General features: G+C 45.1%; 1 protein-coding gene across 1 annotated transcript in view; it reads right to left on the bottom strand.

Annotated features, from left to right (window-relative positions):
- Window positions 1-27,971, bottom strand: part of ALOX5AP (arachidonate 5-lipoxygenase activating protein) — a 50,681-nt gene that overhangs the window by 13,243 nt on the left and 9,467 nt on the right. The window contains exons 2-3 of the mRNA XM_004054335.4: window positions 15,313-15,437; window positions 7,008-7,107 (exon numbers count right to left, since the gene is read on the bottom strand). Coding sequence (XP_004054383.1) covers window positions 7,008-7,107; window positions 15,313-15,437 — 225 coding nt within the window. The remainder of the gene's footprint in view (window positions 1-7,007; window positions 7,108-15,312; window positions 15,438-27,971) is intronic.

The following is a 27,971-nucleotide window of genomic DNA, read 5'->3' as shown; positions in this document are numbered from 1 at the left end:
CCTGGGAGGCGGAGGTTGCAGCGAGCCAAGATCACACCACTGAACTCCAGCCCAGGCAACAGAGCAAGACTCTGTCTCAAAAAAACAAAAAAACACCCTTTTACTATGGTTCAGGATGTCAGAAATCCAAAATAAATCTCAAAGGGCTATAAAGTTAAGATATTAGCAGGGCTGCAATCCTTCTGGAACTTGTAGGGGAGAAACCATTTCCTTGCCTTCTCCAGCTTCTAGAGGTCACCTGTATTCCTTGACTCAGAACCTCCTTCCAACCTGACAGTCAGGGATGGCCCATCAAATTTTTCTTATTTTGAATGACTCTGACATCTACTCTTATGCCTCCTTCTTCCACATTAAAAAGACCCTTGTGGTTACATCAGGTCCTACCCAGATCATCCAGGATAATCTCTTTATTTTAAGGCCAACTGGCTAGCTGCCTGAATTTCCCCTTGCCATGTAACATAACATATTCACAGGTTCCTAGGATTAGGATGTGGGCATGATTGGTGAGGGGGCCATTATTCTGCCTACCACAATTGCTCTCATGTTTCCAATAAGGAATGGAGGCTTGGAGAAGCTGAATAACTTGCTCAGGGTCATCCAGCTAGGGAGTGGCAAAGCCAGGATTCACACCATAATCAGTCTGTCTCCAAAGCCATGTCTGTTAACTCTTCAACTATACTAAATTAAATCATAGGTGTCCTCCTGAGAAGTCTGCAGTCCAGATCAGGACAATAAAGATGCCCATCCATGAAAAACAGTGTAACTAGACTTGAGAGGCATAAAAAGGGAGGGAAATAAATACAGAGGAAAGGTCACTTGACTAGGATTAAAGTCTCCGTCCTGACTTTAACCAGCTGTTCACCATTGGCAAAACAATCTCTCTGGATTTAGTTTCCTTATCTGTAAAACTGAGAGACTGATTATAATTCTGAGGTCCATGTGAATTCTCACAGTCCATGGTCGAAGGTGGCAGTTCTCCAGGCATGCTCTCGGGACCAGCGGCGGCAGCAGCATCGAGAACATGTTAGAAATGCAAATGTTCACGCCCACCTCAGGCCTTCAGAATTTAAAACTCTGTGTTGGGGCCCAGAAATCTGTTTTAACAAGCCCTCCACGTGATGCTGATGCCTGCTGACGTTTGAGAACCACGGGTTTCATGTGATTATATAGGTAAAAACAAAGATGCAGTTTTCAAACTGCTCATGCAAACTGTTAGGGTCTCATGCCTCAGTGGTACCACTGAGAACTTGGGAATGGCCAGCCCTTCATCTGTGCCCTGCAGAGAACCCAGAGAGATCAGGTTATCTCTGCCTCACCAATGGAATCTTCGTGCTCCTCTGATGGTCAAAAGATCCTTTTCTGGAGAAGTCTATGAAGGTAACAGATGAGAAACCTACCCTGGAATCCAGGCACAACCAAAAACCAGGAACAGGACAGAAAGAGCAGACCCCTGCCAACCTTGCAAAGTGCTCTGAATCCCAGAATTTCCACTGATCTAATGGACACGGTAGGAGCTCCAAAGGGCAGGAGGCTCCTACAAATTTATCACTGGGGTGAAGTGCTTAGTGAATAAACAGGTCCCCAAGTAACAATTGCAGCAGCTACTGGGCACTGGCATCACATCTATTCTTATATATTACTAGAGGCACAAAACTGCAGCCTCAGGACTGAGAAAATATGATTCATTTTCCAGTTCAAGAAACTTAGAGAAAAAATTCCTTTTTTGGTTATTCGAATAACATTCTGTGTCTGATGGGGTAAAATATCCGGTGCTCTTATTGTTTAAAAACTTATTAATACCAAAGATTTCCCCTGCTTCCTTCTCTTTCTCATGTTTCGGGTCTTTGGTTTGTTTTTAAGTAGCGATTTTGTCTGGGTTATGCAAAAGGAAAAAAATTCTTAATTGTCTAAGGGATGTGCTCATTAGAAATGCGAACTGCCTAGTGATTTGACATTGGGTCCGTATTCAACCATTCCTGACTATTAGTTCAAGTCACCTTGGTTCCTAATAAAACATGGTCAGCCTGGAGTTGAATGAAATTCTCCCAGCTGTAAGAAAATGGGCTCCTCCTGTGGATTTCCAGAATATTCTCAGAGCCTTGTTCCTGGCTCTGGCTCAAGCCAGTCCCTCTTGCCATCCAGGACTTCAAGTGCAGCTTCTACCCAAAGCTGCAAGCTTATGTGCCCCTCCTGGAGAGGGGGCTGCTGCTGGGCTGAATTCAAGTGGCTTTAGCCATGACAGCTGCCCAGTGGCTGCTCGTGTAGTCTTGGAAGTTCACATGGTCTGGGCCCAATGCCATGGCTGCCTCTTATGGGCTATGTGAGTGTGGGTGCATTTCCTAGCCTCAATGAGCCTCAATTTGATCATCTACAAGAGGTGGATGGAGACATTGGTAATTACTTCCCTAGACTGTAGTGAGAATGAAACAAGGTGAAGTGCCACCTGGTTCACAGTAAGCATTCAATAAGTGGTGGCTATCATTGTTCCAATGTCTTCCTTCTTAACCCCCAGTGGAAATGTCTTTCCTATTGACAAATTATTATTATTCTGGATTTTCTTTTGAGAAATTTTGTGCTATTTTTTCTGCAAAACAGAACTGATGAACCCATTTTGAGTCTCATTCCTTGAGGTCTAAATAGGAGCTACTCAGCAGATCTTGCAACAATTCGCTGTGGTATGTTCAACTTGATGTGCTGCACTATTCATGTTTTTATGGAGAAAAGAATTCGTTGCTATATTCCCTTTCATTTTTCTCCACTTCTGGAAATAAAACATAGAAACTCTTTAGTGTTCCGTTAATTAGTTTGGATTAATTTAAAGTAAGTAAATATAATTAATAACAGTTTATTAATAATAGTGTCAATACCAATTGACAGGATCATTGTAGACCTATCACCTTTAAATAATTTTACAAGTCTATGCCACTTGAAAGTGAGTCTAGGCCAGGCACCAGTGGCTCACGCCTGTAATCCGAGCACTCTGGGAGGCCGAGGCAGGCAGATCACCTGAGGTAAGGAGTTTGAGACCAGGCTGGCCAGCATAGTGAAACGCTGTCTATACTAAAGATACAAAAATTAGCCGGACATGGTGGTGCATGCTGTAATCCCAGCTACTCAGGAGGCTGAGGCACAAAAATTGCTTAAGCCCGGAAGGCAGAGGTTGCAGTCAGCCAAGATTGCACCACTGCACTCCAGCCTGGTGACAGAGTGAAGCTCCATCTAAAAAAAAAAAAAAAAAAAAAAAAACAGAAAGAAAGTGAGTCTAGAATGGACACCAAGAGATAAGAGATGCAGGGAGAAGCGACATGAGGGTGGTATCCCAAAAACATGTTTTGATACACTCTGCAAAAAGCAGGCGGTAGGGGTGTCTGTAGTTAAATAATACATTCCCCTCTTAGAAAACCAAGAATCAGAATACCCTTAAACATCCTCAAAAGTCTGTCTATAAAGAACTTGTTATCCCCTGTAACACCTGTTAAAAGTCCATGAACTTGTAATCCATTTAGAAAATTACACCTCTCCAGAGACCCTTCTCCTCTCTGCAACCTGTGCTTACTTACACTCGCAAAGAGGAATCTTAGGTCAGCTAACAAGAATTTTTCTCCAAAAACCAAACTTTGACCAACGCTGCTCTAGCCATGCTCATTGGCTGGGAATAGGACATTAAACTGTGTTTTATACATGTGAACAGGCCAGGCACGGTGGCTCACACCTGTAATTCCAACACTTTGAGGGGCCAAGGCGGGTGGATCACCTGAGGTCAGGAGTTCAAGACCAGCCTGACCAACATGGTGAAACCCCGTCTCTACTAAAAATACAAAAATTAACCAGGCATGGGGGCATGTGCCTATAATCCCAGCTACTCAGGAGGCTGAAGCAGGAGAATAACTTGAACCTGGGAGGCCGAGGTTGCAGTGAGCCAAGATCGTGCCACTGCACTCCAGCCTAGGCAACAGAGTGTGACTCTGTCTTTCAAAAGAATGAATTAATTAGAATTAAAATATACACGTGAACAGCGTCCAGGTCCAATTCCTTTTAGCTCTCAAACCCTGACTCAGCTCTGCCCTCATGGGAGATGGGTGGAGGGACAGCCCATTAATTAAGGCCAAGTCTGAGCTGATGAGCCACACTGGCTAGTGTATCTGTTCAGCAGCTGCCCCAGAATCTTGAGCTATCTGTATCAGTCAGCAGTTGTGTTTTATGCTAAAAATACATGCATCTGTCTTTTTAATCCACCAGTATCGTTTATCCTTCATGCTATTTTTCCTTGATAGCCATGGTCCCTAAACATTTATGATCCCACACCCCATCAACCAAAAATTTTGAGCATGCAACCTTATTACAAGTATATTTGCATATAAACTATATACACATACTACTGTCCATGTGTATATTAAAAATGAGGAAAGCTTAATTTCTTACTTTTCAGATAGCAAGATTAAATGCATGTTCTTTTCTCCCTGCAGCCTCATGGGTCATCTTGCAACCCTTTTCAGTGCTCTTGGATGCCCGTGGAGAAGCTGCTGCTGGGACGACTTTCTCCTAGAATAACACACAACCCCATTCCCAGTGGTTTCCTGGCACAGGCAAACAGACCAGCTGCCTCTGGCTTTTGCCAGCATGTAGCTGCCTGCTGCATTGATCTTTGACCCTTTTTACAACCCAGACAGGCACACAGATATGTTGCTGGCCCAGGGAGGAAGTGGTCTTTGTAACAGAACCGCAGCAGTGTCCAGACAGTTTTTATCTTACAGAAAACTCTCCACCCTGCCTGCTTAGTTCCTACCTTTCCATGGCTATCTCTCCCCTCCCTCATCCTTCTCCTTCCCTCTCATGGAGGTTGAGTGTACAGACCCATGGGTTTTGAGAGCTGGGCTGCAGCACCCACACTGTGGGGATGCCCAAGCAGCAACAATCACCTTCCACTCTCCTCTTATGCTTTTTAATCTCTGGAGCCCCACAACGACTGTGGAACTTCCAAACGACCTTCCCAAATGACACAGCATAGCCACCAACCAAAGGGCACTTCTGCAATTTGGAGGCTGGCAACTAGCGAGCCCAGGTCTAAGCACCATGGCTTCTTACAAACAGAGTTGTTCACTCCTGGAGGCACATGGCAGAAACTACACAGCCTGGCCTGCTCCATTTCTTCTTCATTGCCAGCAAAATGGAAACTTAACTTCTAACCAGATATGGTGAAATTGCACCATAACTTCTCCAAATTGGTTGAGCTGAGGAGTCCATAGGAACACAATGTGACCAGTGAGAATGCAGTCACCTGGCAGAAGTATTTCTTTCCAAACTGATATAGCATAGTAGGAATGCTTTCTTTGGATTTCGTGTGGGGAGAAGTTTTGACCTTGCCTCATCAAAGACACCTTCTTTGCACCTCTTGCACATGGATGTGTCCAAGGCGGGACTCTAGTATCTTTCTCTGCAGATGGTGCAAACAGGCTGACAGCAACTGACATAATTTCTGTACTCTCCTCCAGATGGTTTTAAAATGTCTTAAATCACACCTTTAAACATCTTAAATTGATTCTGAGAATTAATACACGGAAGGCCTAAATGTTAAAATAGAAACCTCTCTATAATCAGTTTAGCAAAGGATTTCCTTGAGCTCAAACTGCTGGAATAGCCCTGGACAGAAGTACCTGGGAGAAGGGAGTGGAGCCCAGAGCAGGTGGGAGCATGGAGAAAAAGGGAGATCTAGGTGGCCCACTGTAGCAGCACTGTGAGTACTCAGGGGCTGTCTGAAAGGGAAAATGCCCAAAGAGGGCAAGGGGCCAGGCAATCAACCTCTGACTACCGTACTAATGCATTCGACAGTGGCCCAGCGATTTCGGAGCTGAGGGAGCAAAGCAGCCAATGAAAAACTGCAATGGAGGAGATGCCCCCTCCAATCGCCTCATGCCTACACCTCACTGAAACAATTAAAAATACCTAGATGAGGAGAAGGACTGAAGAGAAAGTATACCAGTGAGTGTGATGTAGGCCTGTTCAGTCGAGATTCCTTGAAGCCAGTTTAATTCACAGGAAACCAATGGTACCCCTGAAGGGGACCCTCCCTCCCATGGTGCCAGCAGCAAGCCCAGGGACTCCAACCCTGCAGTGTGAATCTTTGTCCTGAGTTTGCACCATTCTTGGCATTCTGAATACATTTTTCTTGGGTGACCATGACTCCCCCTTTGGAAGGATCTCTGGGAACATCAAAGTTGCTCCTGGGATGGAACTGAAGGCCAGCTCCTCCCTTAGCTCTCTAGCATGAGGCCTTCCTCTGTGACAGGCCCCTAGTCGGTAGTCCATAGTCCCCAGCATGCCTGCCACTGGCTGAGCCTTGAAATACACTCTGCATAAAGGAGAGAGGAGCATTTGAATAACATTCATTCGGATTTGCATCCCGAATAAATTGCACCCATCTTTAGGAGCCACTCAGGTGTTTTCAAACAACCTTTTTATTCAAAGAAAAGAATGAGAGAGGGGGAAGGCACCTGCTAATGTCCCCATTCTTTCTGTTCTTGTTCTAGTTGCTCAAGGAGCCCCTGTGTTAGAAAATGCAGTGGTGTCACCTCCAGACTTCCACCCGCAGGGGAGCAAGGGGTGGGTGAGTTGAAGGCTGTCGCCAGCATGTCCTGCCTGTGGCTTCTGAAGGTGACTGGTGAGTCATGGCTGGTGTTCACAGTAGCACCCCTGGTCTAACCCCACAGGAAATAGGTCAACTTCTCTAACCAAATGATTCTTTCAGATCTTTCTGAAGCTGCAGAGATCACACCTCCCTCCGCCAATGTGCCCCATATCCCCACTCCCTTTCTTTTGACACTAGCACTCACTAAGATGATAAAGGGTGTCCACAAAGCCTCTCTGGTGAAGTCCAACCTTCCTCACCTCCCTGGCGCTCAGAAACTTGGCTCAGACAGACATGTGGTATTAAGGGTGGTCATCACTCCTAGAAGGAGGCCCCCCTGCCCATGCCCCTACTTGTTAGCAACATCAGGGTTAGGACTCACTTGGCAGTGTAGACCCGCTCAAAGGCAAGTGTTCCGGTCCTCTGGAAGCTCCTCCCATTCTGGGTCCTGCTTTCGTGCTCCACTTTATGGGCAAAGAATCCTGCCAAGGGAAAAGGTTTGCATCTGGTTCATTGTGGGCATGTTCAGGAGCCTATTACTTCCTTGTTTTACTAGAATGTTAAATGCCTCCTTGACTTGACCTCCAAGCAGCCCTAAATGTCCTCCATCAACTGTCATTTAGCAGAAATGTACTCAGCAGCTGCTCTCTACTGAACACTGTGTTTGGTGTTGGAAACACAGTCATGAGCAAGGCACGGCCCCCACTTTCCAGGATCTTACAGTCTAAAGGAATAGACAAACAAGGAAAGCAGACGTTCCACACAGCAAAGCGAGTCATGCCAAGATGAGATTGAGTACACGGTGCTTTCAGGGTCAAAGGAGGCAACTTAATTCCGTGTTGAGTCACAGAAGGATTCCTTGAGGAAATGACATCTAAGATAAAATCTGAAGAACAAGTAGAAATTAGCCAAGCAGACGGAGGGAGAGGGGCCGCTCTACGCCAAGAGGACAAAATATGCAAAGGTCCAGGGTAAAGAACTGTCTGTGGTTCAGAATGTTCAGCCAAGGAGGGGGAATGGAGGGCACTGGGGAGGGAATGGGATTTGGTAGAACCACAGACAAGGCCAAAGAGGGAGGTGATTAATCATTCTTTCAATGACATGTATCTATGACCACTTGCCACGTGCCAGACATTTAGCTTGCATCCAAGAACAAAACAAAGAGCCTTGGTTTGAGGAACTGATGCTCTGGTGAGGACAGCAGAGGAGGAGACAGATCATCCACAGTAAGCAAAATACATAAATTAAAATGATACTGTGTGCTGAGCTATGGGCGAAAGAAGAGCATGGTAAGGGGCCGTTTGAGGCATGGAAGAAGGTGGGGTCATGAGCCTCAGTGAGAAAGAAATAACTGAGCCAGGGCTTCAAGAAGATGACCATTGAGATTTGCCCCTGGGGCCTAGCAGGGTGACTGTGACCTTGCTGAGAGCCGTGTGAAGAAATTCAGAACTTAGTTCCGTCTGAGAGCGACAAGGAATTACTGACAGGTTTAAGCAGAGGAATGTTGTCATCAGAAAGCCACCCTGTCTTTAGTGTGGCAGGAACTTAGCAGAATCAGATCCAGGATCGGGGGATAAGATAGGAGTCGACTGGGGTGGTGGCAGTGGGGGTGTCAGAGATGCCAAGGAGACACAGCCTGGAGGGTTTGACTATAGATTGGATGATGGGGGGTGGGGGGGGCGGTGAAGGTCTCTCTGCCCCCTCTCCCCTTCTATTTTATTCCTTTACTCCTTTTTCAAGAGTGAAAAAAGGGATACATGTGATTGTCAGGGATCCAACCACAGGGTTCCTTTTCATCAATTTCATATTATCCTCCTCAAAAAGACATTAAAGGGGTGCTTTATTGTGTATAGGAATAAAAGCCTTTCATGTTTTTCTTTTCTACACAAATAACACTCCTTCTGTAGAAATGTGCCCACTTTGAGTGTATCTGTAGGGCTGTCTTACATAAAGGAAGAGCCCACCTCATCCCAGGCAATGTGGTGGGCACTTGCCATGTATTCCATCATGGAGCTTTGCACCCACTCTGTGCAATGGGTAGTACTGTTCCCACTCTGCAGGTAAGAACGCTGCAACTTTCCAGAGTCAACCTGCTGCTGGGGAGAGGTGCAGCCGGGACTTCAAACTCTGCGGGGCATATGGGGATGTGTTTCTCCTCTTGCTGTCACCGTGAAGCTCCCTGCAGGATTTCATCAGCTCCACAGGTTTTTGTTTTGTTTTTTTTTTTTTTTTAGATATGGAGTCTCACTCTGTCGCCCAGGCTGGAGTGCAGTGGCATGATCTCGGCTCACTGCAACCTCCAACTCCAGGGTTCAAGCGATTCTTCTGCCTCAGCCTCCCGAGTAGCTGGGACTACAGGCATGCGTCATCACGCCCGGCTGATTTTTGTATTTTTAGTAGAGTTGGGGTTTCACCATATTGGCCAGGCTGGTCTCGAACTCCTGACCTCGTGATCCACCTGCCTCAGCCTCCCAAAGTGCTGGGATTACAGGCGTGAGCCGCTGGGCCCAGCCAGCTCCACAGGGTTTAATACACCTGTCCATTCAAAAGATCTGTTTTTACCACAGTATGACAGAAAATGCTGATCATTTTCTTTCTGGAACCCAAGAGGGTATTCCCTGCCTCCGAACACATAATCAACCTTCTGTATCTGCGGGTTCTGCATTCCTGGAGTCAACCAACCACTGACCAAAAATATTAAAAAAAAAAACAAAAACAGAAAACCATTTGTCTGGACTGAACATGTACAGATTTTTTTTCTTGTTACTGTCTTTTAACAATACAGTATAACAACTGTTTACATAGCATTTACATTCTATCAGGTATTATAAGTAATCTAGGCCACACACAGTGGCTCATGCCTGTAATCCCATCACTTTGGGAGGCTGAGGCGGGTAGATCACCTGAGGTCAGGAGTTCAAGACCAGCAAGACCAACGTGGTGACACCCTATCGCTACTAAAAATACAAAAATTAGCCAGTTGTTGGGGGGGGGGAGGGGCCTGTAATCCTAGCTACACAGGAGGCTGAGACAGGAGAATTGCTTGAACCCAGGAGGCAGAGGTTGCAGTGAACTGAGATTGCACCATTGCACTCCAGCCTGGGTGACAAGAGTGAAACTCCATCTCAAAAAGAAAAAAAAAAAAGACAAAACAAGTAATCTAGAGATTATCTAGAGATTACTTACTGTACTCCAGCCTGGGCGACAGAGCAAGACTCTGTCTCAAAAAAAAAAAAAAAAAAAAAAAAAAGGATATGGAGGATGTGTGTAGGTTAAACGCAAATACTATGCCATTTTATATCAGGGACTTGAGCATCCACGAATTTTGGCATCCAAGGGAGGTCCTAGAACCAATCCCCCAGGGATACCAAGGGATGACTGTATTAAAAGTCAGAGGTTATTTCTACAACCAGCAGCACGATGTGCTGTACTTCTCTGCATCTGCCTCTCTTCTTTCCCTCCTTGCTCAGAGAACCGAGCCCCTTCCTTTTCTCTAAGGCTGCATCCTCTACCTGTGATCTTGACCCTGTCCATGCCACTGACTTCAAGTCTGTATTTCATTGCTCCTTCTCCCACTTCCAGAATCTTTCATATCATATTCTCTCCTTTTCTTTATCCTGGAAACACCCACAGATCTTCCCTACCCTTTAAACAAAACAAAAACAAACCTGCTTCAGTCCAACATTCAACTAGGGTTTACCGCTCCTTCCTTCTAAGCTAAACTTGGAAGAGTTGGCTGCCTTTGTCTACTCCTCACCGCCCGCTCACTCCCCAACCTCTTGTAATACTCCAGTATGCTACAGAAACAATGCATGCAAAGACCATAAACACACTTATCTCGGCTAGCTGCTAACAGTAAGCCAAAACCAGTGTGAGAGAGACAAAGACACAGATAGAGAGATGGCTGCAAACCGTTGTGAGGCATCTGCCGTACGTGGGCACTGCTAGCTACTTTAACTATATCATCTTGTGCAAGACCTTCAGCAACCACAGGTGGAGGTTATCAATCACTCCACTGCTCAGTGAAGGAAACTGAGGGCCAGAGAAGTTAAATAAGTTTCTCAACAAACATAAAGAGATCTTGAGATTTTAGTTAACCACAGAGTTAATATGAGTCAGCAATGACACATAGCTCTCAAAAAAATAACTCATACGTAGATTATTCTAACAGAGTTGATGCCCGGATCTCAGGAACAGCTTCCCTGTACAGAAGACACCTATCTGCATAGGTGTTCTTAGAAAGAACACAGGAAAAGGAGAGGAGACCCAGTGGCAAGGGATTTCAGAAACGTTAGGCTGAAGAGGGGGATGTTACAGCTGACACTGTAAACACAGAAAGAACAGGCACAGTCTAAGTGATTTTAGGGAACAGCACCAGGACTCCTGGGTAAAACGCATAGGGCTGCAGATTTCAGCTCAACATAAGAAAGAACTTCTTGAGCAGGGAGTGCTTGAATGAATGAATTGGAGGCAATATGCATGGAGCAAGTGTCTACTCTCTAAAGTCAGATGATTAGGTTTTAATCCCAGCTTCGTGACTCCTGACCTTGGGACTTTCAACCAAATTCTCCATGACTCACTTTGCTTATCTGTAAAACAGGAATAAATAATAGTATGTATTTCTAGGCTGGTTTCATGCCTATAATCCCAGCACTTTGGGAGGCCGAGGCAGGAGGATGACTTGAGGTCAGGAGTTGGAGGCCAACCTGGCCAACATGGTGAAACCCTGTCTTTACTAAAAATACAAAAATTAGCTGGGCGTGGTGGCACATGCTTGTAGTCCTAGCTGCTCAGGAGGCTGAGACATGAGAATCACTTGAGCCTGGGAGGCAGAGGTTGCAGTCAGCTGAGATTGTGCTACTGCACTCCAGCCTGGGTGACAGAGTGAAACTGTCTCAAAAATAATATATATATATATTTCTTTATTCACTTGCATACACTTATAAAGACCTGTCTTTGTGCCAGGCAGTGTCCTGGGTGCAGGGGAATAAAGCAGGGAACAAAATAGGTACAGTGAAGGAAAGGTCAGCCTACAGCGGCCCCTCCAGTCTCTGCAAAGGCAGTTGCATGAGTGGGTGAGTGCAAGGATTAAATGGTGCAAAGATTATATGAGATAAAACTAAGCACAGCAGGAAGCGCCATTCTTCACACAACGCAAGCTTTCAATCCATGCAACAATAGGAAAGGCAAGCTTGGAGGTTTGTGAGTTTTCCAAACACTGCAGTGTTCAGGAAGAAGCAGCCGGTGGAGGCAGTGGTGGGGGGCGGTTGGGGGTTACTGTAAGGAAGATTCCTGCTTTGGGGGAACTTCATGAGTCTATGATTCTGCTTCTAGAGCCTGTCAAATCCCAGGCTGGATGGCAAAGTCCTCCAATACGGTGCTTGTGAGGTTTCTTGTGAGTGTGTGTGTGTGTGTTGGGGTGGAACTAGTAACAGCAGCTCCATTTCCCTCCTTAGCACTATGCTCACAAACCCTTATGATTGCAGGGCCATAATGTCACCAAAACTTGGAGGAGGCTGCCTCTCTTGGGGGAAAGAGGACGCTGCTAATGCCTGCCAGCTCCCCCTACAACCAGAGCAGATGTGGAACAGCCTCCTGCAGGAGGACATCCTTCCTCTGCCATCACTAAGTGTAGCTCAGGGGCACTGAGCCCCTCCCCTCGGCTCACATTTCTTCCCAATCACTTTCTCCAAATACAGTATGTGCTTCCCAGGTTTGCATCATGTCTAAGCTGCTGGTACCTAGGCAGGAGAAGTTGGAGGCTGTCTGCCTGCTACTCATAAGAAATGCGTCTATGTAATTAAAACTTGCCCTAAGCCCCAAATTGGGGAGACAGATTTGAGCCCAACTCCTGTCTCCTTGCTGGCCAGCCTTGCAATAAAGCCTTTCTTTTCTCAAAAGCCAGTATCATAGTATTGGCCAATGAGCCCATTTGCTATATTCTCTGAGAAACCAAGTTTTTTTGATAGTTCTGGTCCAGGTTTCTTAGAATCATGTATTTTAAACTCGTTCTGTTTTTCCAAATCTGCATTCTGCTGGATCAAGCTGGAAAGGGTTACAAATTTGAAGATCTTGATGACTAAAGCATGTTTGAAAGGCAGAGGCGGACATTGCACCAGGTGGGCCAGCTCTGCCCAATCACAGAAAATCAGGCTCTCAAAGTATAGAGAGAGTGCAGAGCCCAACCCAGTCATGGGCGCATGTGGAACTGTACCTCCTTGTCTTGGGACACAGACTCTGTACAGTGCCTGGTAACAGCATGGAAATCTTTTTTTAACTAACAGGAAGTGTTCAGAATGGCATTTTGGGGTATGAGGAAGAAGAAAGGCAGGGTTTTTGCATATTTTTTTGAACTCTGTAAGGTAGGTCTATGGTTGCAACATTGAGGTTAATTAGAATTGCAAAGAGAGGCTTGGACATACATCTGGATCTTTGTGATTGCCTAAAAACTCACAGTTAAAAACAAATAGTGGTGTTATCTCCTGAGTTATTTGAATGTTTTGCCCCCTCCATTGAGAGCTATACGAGGGGCTCTTCTGTGGTTTCAAAGGGACCACAGAAACTCCCTTCCTGAGCACAGGCAGGACAACTGTGCAAAGTCACTCTGACCACAAATTGCCTCAGCTGGCTCCCAAGGGGCAGCTGTGACAATGGAGGGACAGAGGCAGTGATGTGCAGGCCATCACACTCCAGCCCAAAAAATTAGCTCCCAGCTGGTCCATTCTAGTATCTCTTCAACCAGGAAGCCCCCAGCACACTCATCACTTCCGGGAAGTCTGTTAGTGAGGCCACTGTGCCCTGTTGTCTGTAAAAAGTCTAGATCTCCAGATTGTGGCTGTCAGGACTCAGACATTTGGCCATCTTTAATCTTACCTCTACCTCCCACTTGTCCCACAGAAGAAGACTTAATCCTATCTGTCAAAAAGAATTCGAAATCTCACCACTCACCTCAATCTGAACAGGGTTTGCTAGACCGTGACGGCAAAGTCCAGGACAAAGCCCTGGGCAGAGCAGGGCCAGTTCCCTGGTGCACCTCCATTAGGAGAGGTGAGGAGAACCTGTCCTTGAAACAGAGAGCTCTGAAGCTTCCCACAGTTCAGCTCTAAATTGAGAGGGAGCTGGAGAGAGTGAGCTCAAACTTCGTAGCTGGGTTCAGCCCCAACTGCACAGGCAGGGAGGGGGCACAAGGTCCCCTGTCCACCGATGCTCCTCAGTTTTATTGATGGGTGTCAGGGGAGAGGCCAGAGGGGAGATCCTTCCAGAGCTGAATAAGTGCTGGCCACCTGCCCACCCATACAGCTACCTTCGCAGAGACTGCAGGCGTTGCTGCAGGCTGACCTGTCCATCACTGTAGCTGTTTTGTTTCCTGCTCTATCCGCCTGTACCCAGAATACTATCTGGCCCAGAGCAGGGTCTCTGTACATGTATGCAGGTTGAATAATGGAATCCTTGCCAATTTACAGGGCCAAGGGAGCCCTGTGTGAAATCATAATGGCTCGAGAAAATGGTGGCCTAAATAAGCCATTTGTTCCCTCTCTGAGCTACAACTTTGTTATGTGTAATTTAGTATAAAAATGTTTGGGTCAGAAAGCCACAAAGTGTAGTTCTTATAGAAAACATACTTGGAGTGTGTGAAGCTGAGCCTTTCTGGTGTGGAGGCTGAGGGGAAGGCTTGCTCTGTGCCCAGAAGGCTACATCACCAGCATCTGTCCACACTCAAGATGGGGGAAAATAGAATATCCCAAAGTGATTAAATACTCAAAGTTCCAAAACGTGACAGCATGTCAATGTTCAGTAATCACCATAAAGCTACAGCAGCTGCCCTTAGTAATTACTCTTTTTTTCTCTATCTTAATAAATATAAAACACAAAGCCACTGGAGATACTTATGAAAGTGGTCTGAGGCAGTCCTAACTCAGAACTTTAGAAAGACAGCTCTACACAATTCTCTCTTTTCCAGATCTAGGTATCCTACTTGTTTTTTTTTTGTTGTTGTTTTTAACTAATAGCAGGAATAATGGAAATGCAAACACCGAACAGGACAATTTTCCTCTCTCTCTCTCTCTCTCTCTCTCTCTCTTTCTGAAGTATACACTGCATATGAAAAATGCTTCCAAAATTATACGTGCTAGAGAAAAAGAAGGTATCACCAAAAAAAAAAGTTTCTTCAGATGAAAAAAAGAAAAAAGTAATATAGAGGAAAAATAATAAGATGATTTTTTCTACGCACCTCCCAAAATCACTTTCTTTTTAGACTGCAGATGACTGGTAACTTCAATTGCACTGCAGATGTTAGAAAAGCCCAGTATCTGAGTAAATGTGTACATCATGTTCCCTTTCTAGTCTTCTCACCTTCCACCCCTTGCCTGGCCACATTAATTAATAGTTAAAATGCTGATCATAGACACTTCAGTGAGGGTTTTAGCAAAACCTTCAAGTTGCAGCCCTGGCTCTAAAAATGGGACTAGTAATCACCACAAAAGTGAAAGACTAAGAGGAGGAAACCCCCAAATTTACACAGAAATGCACACAACCCTATACATTCAAATAAAAAGAAGCAAATAAAGATAAGGTAAAAGTGTGTGTGCATGCACACACACAGACACAATTGTTTAAGCCTGACTTCCAAACAACCATCAAAAAAAATCTCCCCTTCTGTTCTTCCCTGAGTGAAGGGCTTTCCTTACCATTCTGGACCACGCTGATGAGGGTGACAATGGCCAACAGGACAACATTGCCTACAGTTTCTTGATCCATGTTTGCTTCAGGCTCCCCAGAGACGACTGCTCTGCCTCCGGCTCCGCAACCTGCCCTGTACAGGAAGGGGAAGTGAGAGCTTGCACTCTTTCATCATTACAATTTCTGAAGATCCCCGGCACAATTACACAGTGCCTTCTTCTTCCTTTTTTTTTTTTTTTTTTTTTTTTTTTTAACTAACCACCAAAATGCCCTGGCTGTGGTTCAGTGTGTCCCACCAGGAGAAGCGGGGCTTGGCAGAAGAGCACGCAAAGCCAGCACACTCTCCTGCACTTACTTGTCATGGGAAACTTCCCTGAGAGTCTCCAGAATGAATCCTGGACCCAAGACCATGACCAGCATGAGCCCAGCACAGGCACCAGAGAATCTGGAAGCTGCCATCATCTCTGACTTCAGCAAAGAGAAAGAAGGGAAAGTAAACCCAAAACTTTCAGGTCAGACAGAGTGGCATAAACCTGTAACCCCAGCATTTTGGATGGCTGAGGTGGGAAGATCGCTTGGGCCCAGGACTTTGAGGCTACAGTGAGCCAATGATTATGCCACTGCACTCCAGCCTGGGCAACAGAGCAAGACTGTCTCACACACACACACACACACACACACACACACACAAATGTAAAATGAAACTTTAAAAAAATTTATAGAACACCAAAAGATCTGTGCCCCAAATACTGTCCTTCTTTTTTTGAATTCCAAGAAAAAAAGTGAACAATTAACACACGGTAAGTAGCAGCCACATAAGGTTTGAATGAAGGAAGGAATAAATGGCAGTGGGGAGGGACAGCTGATATCTCCATTTCTTCAGAGAAAAGTAATAAAAGGAATTCATAAATTAAACCAAAGAATTCAAACCAAACCAAAGAATTCAGGTAAAAGGCAGAAATGGAGTTACAGATGATCCCTAAGGGAAATTTCCAAAGGCTTGTTAAACACTGCAACTGACTTTTCTGAGGCAATTGCAGAAACACCTTCCTGGAAATTCTTTTCAACTGAATAAGAGTAGAGTGGCTGTGCTTTCTGAGAAAGTATAAGAGTGGACCTGCTGGGTGGGTGAGGTGGCTGCCTGGTATTCTGCAGCTCAGCTCAGTGTGAATGGCAATCCCTCTGAGGTTACATGGAAAATGCAAAATACTTGCAATCTTTGTCCCAGACTTAGCTATTTGGCATTGGTTAAGAGGTGCTTTTATCAAAACTTCACTTTGAAAGGGAACATGGACCACTGTAACTAGTGGCAGCAGGGAGGGCTGCATCTCGGCATGGAAGAGGTCAGTGTAGGGGAAGATATTGCTCCCTCATAGGTACAGTGCCAGAGGCCAGCTTCAATGCCCTCGGTTCAGCTGAGAGAGAAAGGCTGATGAAGGCAGTGTGCAGAGTTGTGTGCGGGGAAGCCAGCAGCCAGGGCTGTCGGGCTGGTCATGACACACTTGGGTACTCCCTGAGTACCTAGGGCACTTTGTAGAGTATAGACTTTATATTAGCCAAGGCTCTCCAGAGAAACTGAACCAATATATAAATAAATCTCCTCATATATACATATATATATATACATATATTGCAGATTTATAATAGAAATTGGTTCACATGCTCATGGACACCATGAAGTTTCATGGTTTGCCATCTGCAAGCTGGAGACTCAGAAAAGCTGCTGGTGGAGACCAGTGTGCATTCAAAGGCCTGAGCATCAAGGAGGGCAATGGTGCAAGACCCAGTCTGAATCCAAAAGCTGGAGAACCAGGGGCTCCAGTGTCCAAGGGCAGGAGAAGATGGATGGCCCAGCTCAAGAAGAAGAGGGAATTTGCCCGTCTGCCCGCTTTTTGTTCTATTCAGGCCCTCAGTGGATTGATGATACCCACCATATTGGTGAGGGTGAGATTTCTTTACTTAGTCCACTGATTCCAGTGCTGATCTCTTTCAGAAACACCCTCCCTAACACACCCAGAAAAAAACATTTTACCAGCTACCTGGTCATTTTTTAGCTCAATCAATTTGACATAAAATTAACTACCACAGAGTTATTACAAGATTGGTTAGGGCTCAGCACTTGCAAGATTTGTATATTCACCTTAGTGAGATCCAATTCATACCTGCAGTTTGGTAAGTTTCAGGGGATGTTTAGGTTTTGGTAGCCAAGGAGTTTGAACCCCATAAAGCGTTAGCTCTTCTAACACTTACATCTTAGTGACAATGTATCAGAAATGAAGGCCAGTCCTCTTACAAAGTATTCCAGTTGCAAGCAATAGAAACTTAGCTCAAACTAGTTTAGGCAAAAAGGAGAATTTAGTCACTCAAAGAGTCTAAAAATCTGACAGCCGAAGTTGAAAAGAACAGAGATGTGGTTAGGCCTTGGAGCTAGAGAGCTTTCTCTCTCTCTCTCCCGCCCTTCCCCTCTTTTTTTTTTTTTTGAGACGGAGTCTTGCTCTGTTGCCCAGGCTGGAGTGCAGTGGCTTGATCTCAGCTCACTGCAAGCTCTGCCTCCCGGGTTTACGCCATTCTCCTGTCTCAGCCTCCTCAGTAGCTGGGATTACAGGCGCCTGCCACCACGCCTGGCTAATTTTTTTTGTATTTTTTAGTAGAGACGGGGGTTTCACCGTGTTAGCCAGGATGGTCTCGATCTCCTGACCTCGTGATCCGCCCGCCTCGGCCTCCCAAAGTGCTGAGATTACAGGCGTGAGCCACCGCGCCCGGCCCCCTCTTTTTTCTCTCTCTTCTGTCCCTTTCTCTCTCTCTTTCCCTTCTCTCTACCTCTGTCTCTGTCTTTCTTCCAATCTCTCCTCTCGCTCTCTCTCAGCTTCTCTTAGCATGTCAAACGTATTCTCTCTGCAGACCTGTTTCCTGGAGACATCTTCACCAACTCTGGAGTTTTACATTTTACAGCTTCCATCACCTGTCAAAGACTGACTTCTCTCATCTAATCTCTTAGGACAGCCTCATTGGCCCAGGCTGCCCGGGTGTCCATTCTTGGAGAGGTCAACCAGATGGCAGGAGAATGAAGACCCTGGTAGTTCTCACAATTATCATGTGGCAGAGGGGGACTGACTAATCCCGCAAAGAAAAATTGGGAGGAGGGAGTGAGAAGTGTATTCACTCTTGCACTTGACTGTCCAATAGTTATAATCCCCAGATTAAAATTTCCAGTTTTTAAAGAAGTTTCTCTATCCTACACGCTTCTGTCTTTTAAACTTATCCCAATCTGCCGGCACATGAAAACAGCACCCACGGGGACCAACTTGGTCAGCCCCCACCATCACTGGAAACCTTCCGGGCTCCGTGGAACGCAGGGACCCCACACCTTCCGGGGCCCCACACATGGGAGAAAAGTCCAGCCATTCGCGCTTTAGAAGGTCCAAAGGCGCCTGGCGAGAGGTGCCGGGCATCCCGCTCTGAGCTCCTTGGAGTCACCCCCAGCCAGCGCGCAGAGCACGTGCAGAGGCCAGGGGATGGAGGGAGTCCACTTCACCCGGGAAGAGCGTGTTAATAGCCGAGACGGCCATTAAATTACAGCGCGCACATTAAGATTCTGGCTGCAGCTGCAGAGGAACACTTATCAGAGGTGAAGCCTCTGGAAATGCCATTCATCTCAATAGAGAGCTGCTGAGACAGAACAAAAAGACAAGGGGCACCGGGAGAGCCGGGGAGGGGAGCGCAGCCCGCCCTGCCTGCCCGGATTCCCGCAGAAGACCGCCTGGCCGCAGTCCAGAGCAGCCCAGAATCCGGAGCCGCTGAGCGGCTGTGTCGTGGGGACCTAGTCTGTACTGGGCATTGTACCCAGAGCCTCACATTTGCTCCTCAGTGCAACCCTCTGAGGGACAAATTACCCCCCTCCCATTGCCCAGAAAGTGAAACTGAGGTTCAGAGGGGTTAAAGATGTGGTCAAGGGCCTGGCACCGTGGCTCAAGCCTGTAGTCCCAGCATTTGGAAGGCCGAGGCTAGAGGATGGCTTGAGTCCAGGAGTTGGAGACCAGCCTGGGCAACACAGCAAGACCCCCATCTCTACAAAAGTAAATTAGCTGGTCGTGATGGCACAGACCTGTAGTCCCAGCTACTCGGGGCTGAGGCAGGAGGATCGCTTGAGGCTGTAGAGACGGAGGCTTCAGTGAGCTGTGATCGCAACACCTGCATTCCAGCCTGGACAAGAGAGGGAGATCCTGTCTTAAAAAAAAAAAAAATGTGGTCAAGGCAAAGACCCACATAGCAAGGAGCAGAACAAGGGTTCAAGCCCAGGCCGGTCTGGCTTTAAAGTCTGGAGTTTTAATCACCCTACGTGCTGCTACCGGAATCGTCTTCAGAACCTGGGCTCCCTGGTCCTTCTGCATTTGTGCCTGGCAATCCCCTCACAGGCTAAAGCACTGAGCAATGGCCCCTCAGCCCTGAAGAGAGATTCTTAGAAAGGAAAGAAAGGAAGACATATACACTTCACGGGAAATAACATATCCCCACGACATCTGACCGTTAGCAAAGGTAATTTTACAAGAAATATCCCACAGCGACAGGGCTGTGAGCCCACCCCTCTCCCACCCATCCCCTGCTCCCAGCGCCCTCCATAATTATGCATATGCTGCACTGATCTGTGTGTGACAGGTTAGTTAGACAAATATGCTGGGAGTAGGCAAGAATAATTAGCACATTCATTAATTAGAGTACTGTTAGTAGTTTGACTGTGAAGGACAACCATTTGTCAACAGAGATCAGGACAGCTGGGGCCAAGCAGTGACTCAGGGGGGCAACAATTCAGGGACGCCGAGGCTCTGCCCAGCTGCTGTTAAAAATCCTAGGAGCTGTGCAGACACTTCGCATCAACATGCCTCCATCGCCATGGCAACGGGGCCACTATGCCCGGCTGTCAGCCTACAACATTCACATAGCCTTCATCCTCACTTCAGGGTTCACGTTGCCATCTCATGACATCTCTTCCCTCCACTCCCCATTCAGGTTGCCCTCCCTGTTCATTAGGATAAGGATTGACTGGTGGTGAGGGAGAAGGAGCAGGAGGTGGGGTCTGTGCCAGGCAGGGCATAGAGATACAGCCCAGGTCTACAGGCTAATGGTTACACAACAGTTCCTTTTCATTTCAGTCAGTCTAAAGAGTATTCAGACCAATATTGAGCTGAATGGTAAGTGATATGAACAGAGACCAGGCATGGTCTGTTCCAGATGTCACATGCCAATGGTGTCTGTGAGAACCAAATAAAGCTGGTTAAAGTGTTGTTTCTCCTTCCCTGGCCACAATCAGGTGGGCTTTCCTTCCATGAACAGCTAGCTCATGGTTCTGAACAGAATTGAACTAAATTGAGATGAATCCTCATGCCATTCTATAGCTGAAGAAACAAAGATAGTGAATTTGCTGTAACCTCATATGCTATTGATTAAACTTCACACATGCTCAGAGTGCTTTACAGATATGACCCTCTTTCTCTAGAATCTTAAGTTGTAAGCTGATCATATCAGCGCAAAGCGAACAAATAGAAGACAAAGTCCATAGCCATTCACACAGACAGATAGCAGGAAGCCAATGTAGTATCTGCAAAACCTCTTCCTTTTCCCATCACAAACTCACACCACACAGTATATTGCTTATGCATTTGTACGTAAATGAAGCAAATGACTCATGCATATGGAAAACATCACGTAGTGTGTTGTGTAAGAAAACAAAGGTTAAGGCCGGGCACGGTGGCTCATGCCTATAATCACAAAACTATGGGAGGCCGAGGCAGGCAGATCACCTGAGGTCAGGAGTTCAAGACCAGCCTGGCCAAAATGGCAAAACCCTATCTCTACTAAAAATACAAAAATTAGATGGGCATAGTGGTGCACGCCTACAATCCCAGCCCCTTGGGAGGCTGAGGCAGGAGAATCACTTGAACCCAGGAGGCAGAGATTGCAGTGAGCTGGGATCACGCCACTGCACTCCAGCCTGGGTGACAGAGCGAGGCTCCATCTTAAAAAAAAAAAAAAAAATACAGGTTAGACATGGATTTCTTTGCTCCATACTTAGCTTTATCTGTTTTGTAGGCAATCCAAGGAAAGGAGGTCAGTCATGGGCATGGCCTGCCTTGGGAACATTCAGTTCTAACAGGATTAAAATTCATGATGCCCATATATGCTCAGTTGATTTTTGACAAAGTAATTCAATGGGGAAAGGAAAGTCTTTTTAACAAGGGTGCTAGAATAACTGTACATTCTTATGGGAAAGAAAATGAACCTTGACCCTTCCAAAAAAATCACACAAATTGTAACTAGAAATGGGTCTTAAACATAAACATAAAAACTAAAAATATAAAGCTTCCAAAAGAAACCATAGGAGAAAGTCTTTGTGACCATGAAGAAGGCAAATATTTTTTTAGATAACACAAAAAGCATGAGCCATCTAAGAAAAAAAAATCAATAAATTAGACTTCATCAAAATGTAAAACTTCCGCTCTTCAAATAACAACAGATATTTTGCTAAAGAAGATATACATATGGCCAATAGGTGCATGAAAAGATGTTAAACATCATTAGTCACTAGGGAAATACAAATTAAAACTACAATGAGATAACACAATACACCTATTGGAATGGTCAGCAAGGGTATTGAGCAACTGGAACTATCAATCATTGCTGGTAAGAATGTAAAATGGTAAATGTAAAAATGACAACATGTTGGGAAGAGTTTGACAGTTTCTTTTTTGTTTGCTTGTTTTTTAGAGACCAGCTTTCTCACTCTGTCACCCAGGCTAGAGTGCAGTGGCGTGATCATAGCTCACTATAACTTCAAAGATCTGGGCTCAGGTGAATCTCCCACTTCAGCCTCCTGAGTAGCTGGGACTACAGACACACACCACCACATGCTGCTAATATTTTTTATTTTGTAGAGACAGGGTATCACTGTTACCCAGGCTGTTTGAACTCCTGGCCTCAAGCAATTCCCCCAGGTTGGCAGTTTCTTAAAAGCTAAACATACACTTATCATATGTCCTAGAAATTTCATTCAGGTATTTCATCATTAGAAATGAAAATACATATTCTGTATCAGTCAGGGATTGACCAGAGATGCAGAACCACTAGAAGATATTTTATATTTTTAAATATATATACACAGACATTTTTAAGGGATTTATTATAGGGATTAGACCTTATGCAATTACGGAGGTTGATTAAACAGTCTGAATGTGTTTTTGTTTTCTGGAGTTGCCATAACAAAGTAGCACAAACTGAGTGGCTTAAAACAACAGAAGTGTATTGTTTTACAGTTTTAGGGAATAAAAGTTCAAAATCAAGCTGTCGGCAGGGCTATGCTCCCTGTAAAATCACTAAGGGAGGATTCCTTCTTGCCTTTTCCTGACTTCTGGTTATAATCCTTGGCTGGCAGCTGCCACCGCCTCCATCAGCACATGGTGTTCTCCCTTGGCGTCTCTGTCTTCCTGTGGCTGTCGTAGAAGGACATTAGTTGTATTGAATTAGGAGCCCATCCTGAGCCAGTATGCCCTCATCTTAATTAATTATATTTGCAATGATGCTATTCCCAAATGAGGTTACATTCTGAAGTCCTGGCAGGTAGGGCCTCAACCTACCTTTTGGGGAGATACAATTCAACCCTTAACAATGAGGTTGCTGTTTCTGTGGCTAGTGCTGAATCCTAAAATCTAAAGGGCAGACTGTCAGGAGGGAAAGAAAGGCATGAAGTGTGGGAAGCAAGGACAACCCAAAACCCGCAAGACTGAGCTGACACTGAAATTTGCAAGAAACCACAGGATGGGCTAGAACCCGTAACTATCACTCACCAACATGAAGCCCCAACTTCAACGCTGGGGCTTTCTGCAGGAGAATCTGATGCCCTCATCACAGAGCAGTCAGAGAAACCGAAGGAGTTTCCAGCAGAAGCTGGAACAGCTGTGAACTCACCCACTGACCTAAGCCAACCAGATGATGGGCAGATTCCCAACAATGTGAGAGAGAGCCACATGCCCTCCCCGACCTGCTTAGTGTAAAAAGATGCTGCTCCTTCACTCCCACCTTCCTCATCTCATGTGAAATGTCTCCAGTGGCCCACACTAATCCAGAGGTACATAGGAAAAGTGAATTTGGGGAAACATGGCTCCAGCGTAGGCCCACTGACACAATACAAATCTACCAGGGCTTACCTGGTGTTAGCTTAGCATCCATTCGCACGTCTTAACCATGCTAAAGTTGCCTCCCAAAAAGACCGTGGTGACTGGGCACAGTGGCTCACACCTGTAATCCTAGCACTTTGGGAGGTCAAAGCAGGTGGATCACTTGAGGCAAGGAGTTCAAGACCAGCCTGGCCAACATGGAGAAACACCTTCTCTACTAAAAATACAAAAATTAACCTGGCGCACCTATAATCCCAGCTACTCTGGAGGCTGAGGCTGGAGAATCACTTGAACCCAGGAGGCAGAGGTTGCAGTGAGCCAAGATCGCACCACTGCACTGCAGCCTGGGCCACAGAGTGAGACCTTGGAAAAAAAAAAAAAGGCCAAATCATGCTTCCGCCTAACAATGAAACTTCCTCTCATCCAACAGAAAATGCACTAACCCTCTTCTCTTTATTCATCTTTGAGTGATATTCATTCTGCTTGTAACTAAGTCGCATTCCCTTTTTGATATCTTGTGACTTAATACTGAGATATAAAGTTAACTACCATTAACACATATTATGTTGTATAGTAGAGAAATTAAGTAGAGGAATAGGAAAAAACTGGTTAGCTGGGTATGGTGGTGCATGCCTGTAGTCCCAGCTACTCGGAGGACTAAATGGTAGAATCAGTTGAGCCCAGGAGTTCAAGACCAGCCTGGACAACATGGTGAGAGCTCATCTCAAAAAATAATAATAAATAAATAAACTGGTTAATATATGCACAAATACATTTATATCAAGAAAAAGAAGACATATTCAACACTATTACCTTCCTCATTTCTCAAATTGGTTGTGTGGTTTTTGACTTACATTTATAACTACCTTCCACTACTCATTCTATATTCCCCTTGGAATTCCCCATGTTCATGAATAGGAATTCCAAGGGGAACACAGATGGAATATAGATGGACATAGATGGACATAGATAAAATATTCTCCTTGAAATATGCCCACCTCAGTGAGTCCAAGTTCCTTGCCTGGTGACTCAAATCTTCATTCCTGAAGGGCCTGGACCATGATCAGTCCTCTGTGTACTAGATTGGTGTCACTTTCTATTGACATTAATCACAGACACATAGAGTACATACTCCTCACCCTCATTGTGAAGTGGCAGTCCAATTTCTCCTTGGTAATTAGGATCAGTCACCCTAGGTGAGAAAGGAACCCCCTTCCTTGCTTGTGTATTCACTGGCACGAGGAGATGGCAAACTCAGCTGTCAGTTTAGTGGAACCACCGTTGTATTCCCTGATGGAAGCATTCCCCCTACAGGAGCTAAGATTTCTGCAATAGCAGAGCCCAAAGTTACAGGAATGGGAAGGAAAAATTACTACTCGAACACCAGGGTGATAGTGAGAAAAGCCACTCCCATTTTGACCCCATGATTCTTGGACCCATGAATCCTGACAATGGGAGAAATAGCATCATATATTGGTCACTGACTTAAAGCATCCTGCAGGACATAACCCCAGGCCAGCAAGGTGTTGCTACCCAGCTGGTGCTGTAACTGAGCCTTTAAAATCCGTTCCACTGTTCTAATCTGGCCACCTGCTTCACTGTGAGGCCAGTGAAGCCCATGATCAGAAGCTCATATCTGTACTTCCTTTGCTGTAAGATTACTTCCTTGGTCAGAAGCAATGGTGGTTGAAATTTTATAACAAATAAAATTAAGCCCATGGATGGTAGGTTTGGCAGAGCATTGTAGTAGTCAGGGAAGGCACATCCATATCCAGAATAAATATCTATTCCAGGGAAGACAAAGCACTGCCCCTTCCATGACGGAAATGGTCCAATGTAATCAATCTTCCACCAGTTGGTTTTCTAGCCCAGGGAATGGTGCCATATTGGCATAGATTTCTATCTTGGCAGGCTGAGCACTCAGCAATGGCTGGAGCCAAATTGGCCTTGATGAGTGGAAATCCATGTTGCTGTGTCCATACATAGCCCTGCCCCCATGGCCATGATATATGTAAGCCCATTGGGCAACAGTGGCTGGGGAAAGAGACTAGCTGATGCTGTCAGAATGAATCATCTTATTCAGCTGATTTTAAAATCCTCTTCTGTTGTGGCTGCTCTTTGGTTAACATTCATATGGGATACATATTCTCATGTTTTGTTTGTGTTCAGAGGTATCCATATACCTCTTCCCCAGGACTCCTTGTCACCAGTTTTCTAATCATGTCTCTTGGAAGTTCCTGACCATCAGACTAAACGATTAACCGCTCTCTGTGATTTTGTGTAAATCTGTAACTCACGGACATCTTCTCTTCTAGGTAAAATGAACACCCACTTGTATTGCTCCAAGTTCTGCTCACTGAGGGGGGTTTTCCTTTGGCACTGTCCTTCACGGGCACCCCAGAGTGGAGCTGTAGTGCCTCAGCTAGCCACTTTGGGTAGTACCAGCACTATAAACTATGCTCCAATTTGTTTTTTCCTCCATCAAGTGGTCATAGGAAACTCCCCATGAAGCCACAGATGCAGACTGAGGGGAAGCAGTCAACTTGGCAACAGTACTGGCCAGGCCAAGCGCCTGTACTACTTGCTCTTGCAACTTATTTGTGCCTGCAGGACCTACTTGGGCCCAATCTCATATTCCATTTGATGATGGAACACTGCTGTGTGCACCCAAATTTCTGCCTTGGATCAAATGACTCTTGTTCACGATGGAAACTCAGGTCAAAAGACAACATGGTGGCCCATGGTGATGCATTCTGTGTTTATTATTGATAGTAGCTAGAAGATGTTTCTTAAAAGGTGAATAGTTATCTTCGGGGAATGACACAGCTTTGCTCCAAATTATTAGGTGCTATGCTGGGGTTCACCTATAAAGGCCCTCCAAAAGCTCCAAACAGCCTCCTTTTCCATCACAGCCACTTTAAGCACCATCATGTCAGTTGTGTCAAGGCCTAAGTGGCAGAGTTGTGTCTTAAGGCCTAAGTTGCCCAGCAGCCTGAACTTGTATACAGAGCCTACATTCATTGTTCTGGGGTCTCATTCAAAACTGGCAGTCTTTTAGGATTCAAAATAGTTCAAAGCTGGAAACAACCAAATGCCCATCAGGCAGTAAATGGATAAACAAATTGTGGTATATTCTTATAATGGAATTATCCAGTAATAAAAAGAACAAACTACTGAGGCACACAACATAGATGAATCTCAAAAACATTATGCTGAGCAGAAGAAGACAGACACAAAACAGTAAATACTGTATGATTCCATTTGTATGAAACACTAGAAAAGATAAGTACAATTTATAGCAACAGAAAGCAGATCAGTGGTTGCCTGGAGCTGGGGCTAGGGCTGGATATTGACTGGAGAGGGACACGGGAACTTTTTGGGGTAATGGAAATGTCTCATATCTTTATTTTTGGTGATGGTTACATGGTTGTTCACATTTGTCAGAACTTGTCAAACTGTACACTCAAAATGAGTACTTTTATTGTATGTAACTTATACTTCAATAAAACTGATTTTAAAAGAGCATTTCGAAAAAATTTTTAGCTGAGCACAGTGGCATGCACCTGTAGTCCCCGCTACCCGGGAGGCTGAGTTTGGAGGATCGCTTGAGCACAGGAGTTCAAAGCCAACCTGGGCAACATAGCAAGACCCTGTCTCTAAAAAAATTTTAAAAATTAAAAATGTTTGATGTTTAGTTAGCTCAGTAGTTTTTTTCACTTAGGAGTTAAAATGAGTTTCATAGAAACATAAATAACTTTATTTAATAAGGATTTAATAAAAGAATTTATATTAACCAAACTATGGAATATATGGATTAGAGGATGTCCTGGCTATGTATTTCAGAAAGATTAGAAATATTGAATGGTGGAAAACTCTCACCCATTCTTTTTACACAGACACGCAATGCTTCCTTTAGAGCCAAGTCAAGTACACAAATACTTTATTATATATCCCTTATTCCTCTGTTTGCTTTGGCCTGTATTTTCAGTAGTTAAGTAATACGACCATTCATCTGTGACTCTAAGGTAAGGTGACCAGATATCTATGACAAAGGAGAAAAAGCAATACAGTGGAGCAAAGATAGTCTTTTCAACAAATGGTGCTGGAACAACTGGACATCCACATGCAAAAAAATGAATCTAGACACAGACCTTATGTCCCTCACAAAAATCATCAACACATTAGTCTCTCTGTATTTTCTGCTTCTTGTATCTCCTTAGCAATGAGTTGTTGGATTTGAAATAAAATACGATCTTATAAGATTTTCAACATGGCAACTATTTTTAAATATGTGTGGTGAGAAGAGTTCCAAGTAATTTGTTACAGGAGTGATCCAGGGTTTTACACTGACCTACTAAAGGAACCATAGCATTAGAAACTGTCTTAGTCCATTTGTGTTGCTATAAAGGAATACCTGAGACTGGATAATTATAAAGAAAAGAAGTTGATTTGGCTCATGGTTCTGCAGGCTGTACAAGAAGCATGGAACCAACATCTGC

The sequence above is a fragment of the Gorilla gorilla genome, chromosome 14, assembly GCF_029281585.2.
Source record: "Gorilla gorilla gorilla isolate KB3781 chromosome 14, NHGRI_mGorGor1-v2.1_pri, whole genome shotgun sequence".
In the NCBI taxonomy this organism is placed as follows: Eukaryota; Metazoa; Chordata; class Mammalia; order Primates; family Hominidae; genus Gorilla; species Gorilla gorilla.
Note: the sequence above shows the minus strand (reverse complement) of the source record. Positions and strands in the feature narration are given on the sequence as shown.